The sequence below is a fragment of the Aquarana catesbeiana genome, linkage group LG02, assembly GCF_042186555.1.
Source record: "Aquarana catesbeiana isolate 2022-GZ linkage group LG02, ASM4218655v1, whole genome shotgun sequence".
In the NCBI taxonomy this organism is placed as follows: Eukaryota; Metazoa; Chordata; class Amphibia; order Anura; family Ranidae; genus Aquarana; species Aquarana catesbeiana.
This window is the reverse complement of record NC_133325.1, coordinates 580,996,067-581,008,626: the sequence shown is the minus strand read 5'-3', so window position 1 is coordinate 581,008,626 and position 12,560 is coordinate 580,996,067. Positions and strand designations below refer to the sequence as shown.

The 12,560-nt window shown below is 41.4% G+C and overlaps 1 protein-coding gene across 1 annotated transcript; it reads right to left on the bottom strand.

The window, feature by feature from the left end:
• Positions 1 to 2,346: 2,346 nt before the first annotated feature.
• Positions 2,347 to 12,319, bottom strand: TRNP1 (TMF1 regulated nuclear protein 1). Its single transcript, XM_073616166.1, has 2 exons — positions 9,697 to 12,319; positions 2,347 to 9,516 (listed from the first exon to the last, which is right to left on the bottom strand). The coding sequence occupies exon 1, from the start codon at positions 11,859 to 11,861 to the stop codon at positions 10,656 to 10,658; it is 1,206 nt and encodes a 401-aa protein (XP_073472267.1). The 5' UTR covers positions 11,862 to 12,319; the 3' UTR covers positions 2,347 to 9,516; positions 9,697 to 10,655.
• Between the last annotated feature and the right edge of the window lie 241 nt (positions 12,320 to 12,560).

Below are 12,560 nucleotides of genomic sequence, written 5' to 3'. Positions count from 1 at the left end.
GTATGTCTTATTTGCTATAGGAAAAAAGGAACTTCTATCTGGCTTTGTGACCAAGCCCTGGTGGGCAGGGGCCGGAGTGGCACTAGCTGAGGCCACAAAATCGGACATTCTATGAGCACATTGGTCTTGGGCGGGGGTCTAACACCTCATATGCCAGCACTCACATCCACCTGCTTCCAAGATTCTTGATACCCGTAGGGAAACATTACAGCCTCTGCTTGGAGCGGCGCTTCAAGCTTTTCATTATCAAAATAAAAATCCGGGATGCATATTCTAGGTTATACAAAAACATAATTTAATGCAAGTGAAATGCATAACTCACAACTCATATATTTAGTAGGTAGTTGTGCCCAGTGAAGAGAAATTGCCATCATTAGTACAGGAGGGGGATTTATTTAGCCTTCCTCTGGACTGACTGCTAAATTCTGTAAAAGATTGAACCTGATAGACATATTTTTCTACAACCTAGCTGACCATATAAGTACTGTATGGGTCCATAATCTTAAACCTCTATTCAGGAAATCTAAACTGTATTAATGTTCATGCATATTACAGCAATTACATTATGCCGATATAACAGCCACCGCCTACAGGAAAGTTTTTTTTTTTTTTTACAAAGCTACTTTTTAAATTCTAGTATCACAAAATTTTATAAGGCTGCCTATCATGAAAAGCACAATTCCATTTTCAGAGCAATGTACAATGGGGTTGATTTACTAAAACAGGAGAGTGCAATATCTTAATAGTGCACGGTAGCCAGTTTCTAACCTCATTTTGTTCAGTTAAAGTGGATGTAAACCCCATTTTTTTAATGTCATAATGTAGAGTATAAGATTTCCTATAATTTGAGCCCAGTCTTGCCACAAAGAGTTAATCCAGCTCTGAGCAATCCTCTTATTGTTCAGTGAGATAAATCTTGACAAACGGAGAAAAACTTTGTCAAATCCCCCCCTTGCTGTGAGTGACAGGTGATTTACATATCTCGTGCACTAGCCTAAGACACAGGCATTATTTTTTAATTCCCTCCCACTCCTTTCTTCAGCAGCTCTGCAAGGATTGGCTGTTCCACACCTCAGCATGATTTGGCATGCTGAAGTCATGTGGTTACTTTCCTGTCTTTTCACTGGATGTTAGAGATCATAGCAGAAGTTCAGTGTAAGAAATACACAGGAGAAAATGAATATTGATAAGGGGAGTGTAGAGGTGGGCGGGGAGTCTACTGACATCACGACTCCACCCACCGAGCTCCAGACAACAGACTCAGCCACAGAATATGCAGTTTTTCGGGTCTAATAACAGACAGAGGGGAGACATTTGACAGGTAAAGATACATGCAGGAGGTATGTATATCCTTATAGATAACCCCTATGGCAGTAGTTTAGAAAGGATGACATTGGGTTTACATCCAGCTTTTACAAAAAAAAAAAAACTGGAAGCGGATTGGTTATAATGCAGAGCAGCACCAGATTTTGCATTCTCCAGTTTTAGTAAATCAATCCCAATGCAACATCATGTATCATTCCCTGAAATTCCGTGTGCCTGCCTTAGCACCTTCGTCACTCTCTCCAGCTTTCTCATTACAGCAAAGGCAAGCCTTCAAACTACTGATATAAAGCAAGGATGATGGGTATTTATTAGAAAGGAGAAATATGGAAACTGTGGCTAGCACCGTTAAAACTATGTAAAACCTTGAATGTGTACAGAGACTAGATGAAGATTTTATGGTCTTTAGCAGTTAACCTTTAAGATCAGACCAAATAATATTCCAGCGCTTGTGGAGAAAGGATTCCAGCATTTTCAATGGCTTGTATAAGCAGGCAAAGAATACAATTTTCAAGTTGTAAACATAAGTCTGTGTGCAAAGTGCCCATATGCTCGGGATGTAAAACAAAAATACCCGCTCATGAAAGCCATCTTTGTAAACTTGTTTTTGCCGAACATCCTAAAACTGACCTACGCAAACAAGAAATGGTATTTTATGTTTAGCAGCATCTTAACACATTTATTTTTTAATCATTCCTTTAAACTGTATGTAAACACCATAATGTGTCTTAATTTTAGAACTAAAGATTTTATCCTTGATATCCATCCAGACAATCCATCTGATAGGTTAAATTGTTCATGCCAAGACTGGGATTTCAGTTAGTTCTTCCTTTAGCATACTTCTTCACAATGCACAGAAAAATTTAATTATAGTGAATATGGAAACATTATTGTGAATAATTATATACATTCGAACATGCAGTAGATCGGTCAAACTAGCCTGTTATCTTGCATATATATTAAATTACATGTTTTTTTTTTTTAAGAATGTCAAGAGACAGTGATAAGACAGAAAAATAGGTATTTGTGCCAAGTAATTTAATGACATAGACCTGCACAAGTAACCTTGGGACCCCCTTACATCAGAGTTCCCCTTTACACCAAATCCGCAGCATTCCCCCCCTACATCAGGGTTCCCCTTTACATTCCAGAGTCCGCAGAGATCCCCCTTATAGTGTAAGCGGAAATTCTGCGAACAAAAAAAAAAAAAAAAAAAAGAGTCAATTTTTTTTTTTTAACTAACAAAGCTTTATTTTCAATGACAAAACCTTTTAAACATTTAAAGCTGTAATAGCAGTGAGGGATAGTCAGAGACTGTAGACAATTACTCACTTATTATGATTTTAACTGTACTAAGTTCTTAGGGATTCTAAGAAGGTTAATAGGCAAAAGCTGAGAGGCATAACTGTGTGAAAACCTGTTTCGTGCATCTGTAAAGATACACATCAGGGCTATATAAGAGAAGGAGTTTTGTCGTTGAAAATAAAGCTTTGTTAGCTTAAAAAAAAATAAGAACCTGTTTCCTGGCCCCTGACTTATTTCATCTGCACATGATTGGATAACCGAAGTGAGGCTGGATTTACACCATCTTCGCATATGGCTCCCAGCAGGGGTCTTGTGCGTCCATGTTCACCGATTCAGGTCTGATTTCAGCCCGAATTTTTGGCTGAATTCGGACCTGAAACGGACCAAAAGATGCACAGGGCTCCTATGCAAATTCGCACTGGAGATATGTGAACCGGCTCCATAGAGAGCAGGTCAAATACTCCTATTGCAAATTGGATGCGGGGGAACCCGCATCCAATTCGCAATAGTGTGAACCCAGCCTGAATCCACACACAATTTTGTGTGTGAACCTTCCCAGATCTTTTAATAAATCAACCTCATTACACAAGACTTTAGTCCTAAAGCATCACACAGTAGGTGACCCTACGAATTAAGTAATATTTATAAAAAAAGATTGTGGGTCATCTTTAATAATTACATTCTTTAGCAAAATATGTTACTCAAAATACATTTAACCTTTACAATGAGAGGTTTTATAACAATAATTATTATTCATTTACAATATATATCCATGTATACATAAAAATACCTGGCTATAACTATACTTAAGCAGCCAATGATATTAAGGCCCCTTTCACACTTGTAAGACCTGAAAGTAGCGCAACTTTGCTGCAACTCGAAGCAATGCCTGTGTAATCTTGAGGTCTGTGGATCGCACAGATATGAACGGTACTTATTGGAAATCATGGGGTACCACTTGTCATGCGACTTTGCAGTCCCAAGTTTCAGCACAAGTCGCACAAGTGTGAAAGGACCTAAAATGTTAAAATGTAGTATCCCTGTTATTCTATTATAGAGAATATACTGTTAATAAAAAGCAGATTTCCTAACTGGTCTATTGTGAAGCTGAGATCTTCACTAGTAAATCTACAGTATCCATTGTCTAACAATCATTCCATATATTGTTCTCTACACAATACAGTTATATACACAATTCCTGCAAAACATCTTTTTAAAGGAGCCAGTTTCATTCATAATGATTTCATTTTCGTCAATAGTCAAGTAAAAAAACACAAACTGACAAAGCTTTTTTCCCCTATTGTTGACTCAGCTTTATAAAGTGAGATATATTGTATATACATGTCTTATTTCTATTAGAATACATTAAATATTCCTGAAGTGCACCTGCCATAATATGTAGATTGCCAATGTTGGACTCCTGAAAAGGTTAGTTGCCTGGCTTTAGTATGCCACACACCCAAAAAAAAAGCATGAAGCATAGATAAGTAATAATTGCACGTAGTGTAGTTGATTTACTAAACTGGAGAATGCAAACTCTGGTGCAGCTCTGCACAGAAACCATCTTCCAGTTTTTTTTTTTGTCAAAGCTTAAAGGGGTTGTAAACCCTCAAGGTTTTTCACCTTAATGCATTCTATGCATTAAGGTGAAAAACCTTCTGTAGTGCAGCAGCCCCCCGGAGCCCCCCTTTTACTTACCTTAACCCGATCGTTCCAGTGACGGGGAAGAGCACAGCAGCTCCAGCCGCTGTCTCGGGTCCTCATTGGACAGATTGATAGCAGCGGGAGCCATTGGCTCCCACTGCTGTCAATCAAATCCAGTGACACGGGAGCCAGGGTGTGGGGCCTAGATGCAGCAGCAGGACTCGGGAGCATGCCCGCACGAGTGCCCCCATGGAAAGCGGCTCTCCGTGGAGGCACTCGAGAAGAGAAGGGGCCAGGAGCACCACTGGGGAACCCCAGACGAGGAGGATCAGGGCCACTCTGTGCAAAACCTTGCACATAGGAGGTAAGTATAACATGTTTGTTATTTAAAAAAAAAAAAAAAACCCAAACCTTTACAACCCCTTTAATTGAACAAGCTGAAGTTAGACGCTGATTGCCTACCATGCACAGCTGCACTAGATTTTGCACGCTCCAGTTTTAGTAAATCCACCCCAATGTCTATATGTAGCTTGTGTTTATGACAGAAAGAATTGAAGCTCAACAGCCAGGTAAACAGCATTTACATGGGTGGTTAGCAATGGTAGCTCCATGTAGGTCTTCTATGATAAGTGTGAGAAGTCAGCAATGATAGCTCCATGTAGGTCTTCTATGATAAGTTTGGGTGGTCAGCAATGGTAGCTCCATGTAGGTCTTCTATGATAAGTGTGGGTGGTCAGCAATGGTAGCTCCATGTAGGTCTTCTATGCTAAGTGTGGGTGGTCAGCAATGGTAGCTCCATGTAGGTCTTCTATGATAAGTGTGGGTGGTCAGCAATGGTAGCTCCATGTAGGTCTGCTATGATAAGTGCGGGTGGTCAGCAATGGTAGCTCCATGTAGGTCTTCTATGATAAGTGTACTTTAATATGTATGTAGATTATCATTGCTTATATTTTTTTCTGAAAACGCCTGGCTGTCACTATCTTAATGCTTTGGAGTTGGTAACCTGGAACAAGCATGGCGCTAGTGAAGTCAGAAAGGTTAGCTAGAACTCCCCATTTTCAAATTATTCATAAATCAGTATGACAGTCAGAAAGCTAACATTTTGAGGAGAGGTCAGTGGTGGCAGCCTCCACATTCCTTTAAAGTCCACCCAAAATTGCTGGTGGATTGAAACACCCTCAGGATTATTGTATTGCCTTGCTCCTACAAAGCCAACACCATTTCTCTAGAGCTCAATTTTTTTGACAAAGTAAAGATCCTTGTAAGCAGAAGCCCTGAGAAATATAAGAAATCAGTGCCTAACTCAACCACCCCCATCCATGACATATTGAAATATCTGTTTTGAGCATACCAAGCCTATGCATTTATTAATGATATACAGTAGCTACAAGGAATAGCAACTATAAGCGCTCATTTTGTAAACAGAACAGAGGACTTGTAAAGCAGATTAATGCTACTGAAAAAATATAGAATGCCCTTTCACATTTTAACAAGATTTGCAGCCTCAGTCAAGCAAGAGACAAGGAAAGTGCAAAAACGCTAAATCACTGGGTTAAAACATTTAGGGCCCATTCACACCAATGAGCGCTGGTTATGCTGCGCATAAAGCATGCTTACTGGTGTGCTTGTGCAAGCACACTGCGATATGTTGTTTCAATGCACTGCTTGCTATTTTTTACTTCATTTTTTTTTAAAACTTTATTCAACTTTCAGATTCTTTTTTTAACCCTATGGACAGCAGCACATTGTAGCACATTGCTGTGCTTTGCATTGTTTGCAGTGCACTTGTGTAATGTGAACAGGGCACATAGAGAAGAATTGCTTTTTAGGCTACATTCACACAAGCAACTAGCCAGGATGCAAATGACAACAGCAGCAGGAATGACAGTGGCAGTTGCCACAGCTATCTGTGGCTGTACACGCAGCCATTGGTTACCGGTGGCGATTGTTGCTGGATGTACTTTGTGTGTGTCCAGCAGCCATGTTCACACAGCTGGCCATCGCTGTCATTCCTGCTACTGTCATTGGCACCAGGTCTACAATGCGCTGCGGTGCATAGAGTCACTGAAATGTACAGGGCTCAGCGGTCACATCTAGCCACTCATGAATGAGAAAGCAGCTGCAAGAATCAGCAGATTCCTGCCGCTGTCAATCGCACTGGGGCTAGTCACTGTAGCCTTATAGTTCTTGCGCAGATTAATGCAGCACGATGCACCTGGTGTGAATGAGCCCTTACCATGCTTTCTGAGTGCTTATCACATTATGAAATTAGCAGCTTACCATGATCTTTCTAAAAAATAAAAAACAAGTTACAAAATTGTCATGTAAGGCCCCTTGCACATGAAATCCTCATTTTTTTCAGCACCTGGGAGACACAGGCACAGAGTCTAGTCCCGCTGTCTGCTAAACCCCATGGCAGGCTGAAATAAGCTGTGGCTAGCAAGCAGCGGGATGGACATTGCCTTTGTGCCTCCTAAGCACACTAAAATACCATGATCGCATGCACAGGGGCTACATGCCCTGTGTGCAAGGGGCCTAAATATTCAGCAATATCTTCAACTTAGCCACACCAGAAAATAAATTATAAAATATTTCTATATGTACATACAGGTTAATATACTGAATATTACACTGATTTTTCATAGTAGCAGGATAGAATAATTAAGCTGTAATAAGAGCTAAAAGGTCATCTTACTTTAAGTGTTTTTATAAAGCGGACCTGGACTCAGGCAACCTTACCCTACAAGCAGTGTGGGGCAAGTCAATAGTGAATGATGTAGCAGTTATTGTATGCATCCTGCAGCTCTTCTTTTGTCTAGGTCCAGTTTTTTAATACATTCCACAGTGCTTTGTGGCTATGAGGCAGGCACCATATAAGCAGAGGAGCACGCTCTAACCAGGCAACTCTTTCTGTCCCTAAACCTGACCTCCTGATAGGACAAAATGGAGAATTAAAACTGGAGCAGCCGTGCACGGCACCCACCCAGCTTCTACCTTTCCTTTTCAAAGCTTAAAGTGTTACTACCCCCTGCATTCACTGTATCTGTTCTCCCACAGTACACAGAATATGGAAATGCAATAGTTGTAGTAAACAAACTGCTATTTGCTCTGGCGTTGCCCAAAACTTTACACATGCTGGGAGTCTATCCTAGGGACAATTAATAATGCTTTTTCTATAGATATATCTTTGGGCATCTTGGAGCATGTAGTGCAAGAAGCATTTCTTCGAGAGGCAGCTGGTAGGGCTCCGTTTCAGGCCTGTAAGCTTCTCCTAATGCACTGGATCTCCCAGACTGTACAAAAAATACAGATGTTGGTTGATCAGATGGGCACCACACTTAGATATGAAAAACTGATTTACAAACACAGAGGTAATCCATGTAAATTTGAAAGCTTGTGGGGCAACTGGCTGGCCATACCTGGCCCCGGTAGACTTATTTATGGTTAGACTCTTATGCCCCGTACACACAGTCGGATTTTCCGATGGAAAACGTGTGATAGGACCTTGTTGTCGGAAATTCCGACCCTGTGTAGGCTCCATCACACATTTTCCATCGGATTTTCCGACACACAAAGTTTGAGAGCAGGCTATAAAATTTTCCGACAACGGATAATTTCCGATCGTGTGTACACAAATACGATGCACAAAGTGCCACGCATGCTCAGAATAAATAAAGAGAAGGCTATTGGCTACTGCCCCGTTTATAGTCCCGACGTACGTGTTTTACATCACCGCATTCAGAACGATCTGATTTTCCGACAACTTTGTGTGACCGTGTGTATGCAAGACAAGTTTGAGCCAACATCCGTCGGAAAAAATCCTAGGATTTTGTTGTCGGAATGTCCGATCAATGTCCGACCGTGTGAACGGGGCATTACTGTAAGGTCCAAGGCTATCAAAAGTACTGACTGGCTGTTTTGTATTACAGCTAAGCTTAGGGGCACAAATCCCGGGAAGCTGGGACTAAGTCCTATTTTATGCTACTGTTCATAATGTTATAGTTTATATGAGGCGAAATCTTTACTTCTATACATGTCAATGTCAGGATTATGTAATGTGACCATTATTTGACATTGCCTATTCTTATGTATGTAATCTCTGGAATGTTCTTGTACTTTTTTTCTGTATGGTTTGTTGATCTTTCTCAAACTTTTTCCTTATTCAAAACAATATATATTTATAAACTGCTAAATACCTTTTCTCATCAGCAGTATATAGCAGTCTTGTGGCTTCTATCAGTGTCTGGCTGAGCACTGGTTAAATCTTTTAGGAGGAGTTTTCATTCTCCTGACCCTCTGTCTGGACAGTGCCGATTGGCCCTGTGTTGATCACATGCACTCTCCCTAGAAAAACTCTCTAGGCATTACATACCAAACTGAACATGAGCAGCTTGGCCCCAAGGCTCTGTTCTATAAGGAGATGGATTGGGGAATGTGGAAGAAGGGAAGACAGGATCAAACAGCCTTTTTACGCAATGCAGAGGATTAACCCCTTAGGTTCTACAGTGAGTATAACAAGCGTGCTTTATTGCATATACAGACTGATTTTACTGTTGTGGGTTTAGTAACACTTTAACTGTACAAGCTAAGGATAGAAGCCTATAGGATGCAATGCACAGTTGTGCCAGATTCTGTCAGCGCCAGTTTTAATAAATTCCCCCCAGATAAGCGTAATCAACTAATCAGAAACAGAAATGGTCAGTGTATTCCTTTGGTGATGTAACACTCCTAATAGGCTATATCAAGGGATCTTAACCAGAAGTACAGGAACCAGAGGTGGTATGGGACTGCAGGCTGATTCCTAAATAAAATGAACACAACATTGTCCAATTTAGCCTTGTGTAGTTTGTCATAAAATATATTATATACATGCACACTGGATTCTTTGCATTGACAAGTAACATTGTTAGTAACTGTACCTCGATTACATGTTTGGTTGCATGAAACAACATATAAGGTTATTTATTTGCTGTTTTTATATAAATATGCTAAATTCCTTATAATATCCCCACAGATAAATTTCTAGCTATGCATATGTAAAGGAAACCAAGCTATTTATATTATTTTCAAGTCATACTAATACCTAATATGACTTGTGATGTTTTCAAATACATTGGGGGTTTCTAATTGTAAAAAGGTCATGGATTAACATAGTGTGCCTAGGCACTAGTACATGTGCTTAGGTGCTGCTGCTTCTAATGGGTAATGATATGCTTAAGATGCAATGGGGTTGATTTACTAAAACTGGAGAGTGCAAAATATGGTGCAGCTGTGCATGGTAACCAAATAGCTTCTAACGTCGGCTTGTTCAATTAAGTCTTGACATAAAAAAAAAAAAATGGAATCTGGTTGATTTCTATGCAGAGCTGCATCAGATTTAGCACTCTCCAGTTATAGTAAATCAACCCCAATGTTTTACTAAACGCATGGTCATGGTAAATTGTGCCAACGATTACCGGTCAGGACCATCTAACTTTAGACTTCGATCCGCTTAACATACTATTTTTGGTTCCCCTGCTGAGTTGTTACTTTATATTCTGCTGAATGGTGATCGTGCTTCTATAAATACATTACATTTTGCATGGCCTCATTAATTCATTACGTTAACAATTCAGGACCTGATTAGACAGCATTTCAAAAGAGAAATCCATTCCATCCAGGACTGCGTAAAGAAAGTCTGTCCTGTAAACAGTACCAATCGGTAAAAAAAAAAAAAAAAAAATGCATTATCATTTAACAGAACATAATTGGAGAATATTTCATACTGTAGTAGCTCGTACTTTTTTCATCACTATTTCACATTCAACCGCATAGCAGCTTTGTTCAGCATTACCTTTCTTGGCAGTCAGTTATTCTGAATGCCTGACATACATTGTACACAGTGAAAGATCAAGTCATTATATAATCAAAGCAGCTTGTAAAAAAAAACCTCAGTACAGATGCTGCAGAAATATGGTACTGTGGGCACGGAATGTCATTTCACTAGTGATTATTTATTTTTTTCCCTTAGATTATTCTGGTAAGACCGATGAAGCTAGGTGGTTTTAGGAACATGGAGTCATGTTAAAAACGATTATATAAAACATTGATGCAGTGAATATTTTATGGAGTATGAGTATAATTCTTAGTTTTATGGCTAAGCAGTACTAGAATGAAAAAGCCTTAAACTAAGAAGGTAACTGACAAAATTTTGAGTCACAGGAAGATGGACTAATCCTTTTTTGGTAGGAAGAGATGCAAGTCTTTTTTTGGGTATATAATGCCAGTTTGTAATATATTAAAAAAAAAAAAAGGGGGGGGGGGGGTCTTCAGCAGCATAGCTTTTTAAGATAAGAAGCACATTCAAAGACTACAAGGTAATATGAAGCCCTGACATCTATATATTAATCTCTTGTAGCAAGTTCATCACTTCCTACACAGGCTCTTAGCACTTGGATTCGACCCTGGAAAACTGCACAGCGTGAATGGCGAGGGTGTTGAGCGCTACGACGCTCTGTTTTTGAAGGCCAGGGTACGCACAGTGCACAAGCCAGCAATCGTGGTTTGTGATGGCGCAGAGCTTTCCGAATCCTTTGCCCGTGAACTGATGTCTGCACCTCAGCCCGACCTGCAGCCTCTACCATTTTCACCAAGCCCTCCTTCTGCCTTGCTACTCGCATTTCAGCTTGAAGAAAGACATAGTGCACCTGTTGGACTCTCATCTCTAAGGCGCAGAGAGCCCGCCTGCGACATTCCACCGCCATCAACCTGCGTCGCGCCTCCATCAACTCTGACCAAGGGGGGCTAGGAGTCACCGGAAGCTGCTCCCCCTGTGTGGAGGCTCTTCGGGACGTATTGGAAGGAGATTTCAAAGGTGACTGAGCTGGAGAACTATGCGAGGAGCTGCAAGATGCATGTCTACACTGGGTGGATGCAGTCGTTTTATGAAGAGAAAGGGACGGGCTGCAGCGCGATGAACTCTGAAGGGCAGGGGAGTGCTGCTGAGCAGAAAAACATTCATCGGATGTTACCTTAGGAGTCGGTTTTGGGGAAGACAATTTAGATGATGAAGGTTTTGAGCTCAAGTCAGAAAGACCTGGACAGGGCTCCTGAGGCTTGGTGGGGGATATATCGGGGGAAGACCCCAAAGAGCGTGGGCTGAGGGCAGGCGACTGCGATGGAAAAGAGATATTTTGTCGGGAGCTCAATGTATTATCAGAAGTGGAAGGATGTTCAGAAGCCTGGTGCTTAAATCCAACAGGAATTTCAAGAACGTTGGGCTTTGAGGTAAAGGCGTGAGGCGCTGAAGTTGACTTACTGATGCTGGATTCATTGGTGGCCACAGCTTCTGCAGAGGATGAGCTGCTGCAAGGACTCGGAGACGACTTTTGAGGCAGTCCTTGTGGGGCAGAGGCTGACCTTTTTGGAGATTGGCAAGGGGTGGAGGAAAACCTAAGAAAAAGGCTAGAAGTGTTAGCAGACTTCCAAAAAGAAGACGTGTGGGAGGAAGGCACGGGTTTGGCATCTTTGGTCTCAGTCTCTTTCGAAGACCTTGGATGGTTAAAGACCCTCTGGAGATTCCACAAGGCACTGCCCTGCACTATAGGCATGGTAGCAGAGACAAACGTAGTAGCGATGGCAAGACTGGAAACCAAGCGGAGTCCTTTCCTGCAAGCTCTTGTTCCCGGTGATGTAATCTTTAAGTGAGAACATCAAACATACCTAACGTGACCACTCATGGACAAGGTGAACACGCACAAGGCATTAGTGGCTCAGATGCTGATGTTCTTCCAGGCATGACTTCACATCTGTCACAAACGTCAGATGCAGAGACTGCTCTTCCCTGGCAATGACAAGCTCAGTGTATAGCAGGGCTTCTCCTCATAGGCAGTTTGATGAATGCTGCAGCAGTCCCTTTCTCCTGAATACATACCACCAAACGTACAGATCACCCCGGCAATATGCCTGCTTCATTCATCATCAACCGTCGTTCTGCAGATCTCTAGCAGCGACGTGACGTCACCACTCGAAGACCGAGGAGGGCAGTGAATCGGCTCAGCGCTAGAGACCAAAACCGCCACAGCCTGTGCGCTCTAGTGCTACAGGTGAGGCGCCGCGGCCATTTTTCCGGAGACCAAAACTATTTGTAGCGAATACACCTGTCCAGTAAGTTTGGAGAAGGTGACTGCAGAACTACCATAGTACTCTGTTAGCGCTAACGTGCTATCTATGATAACAGCAGGCTACAAAGTAAAAACAAAACGCATTTATAAGACGAACGATAGAGTCTGAAATGCACTTTTCTCAGG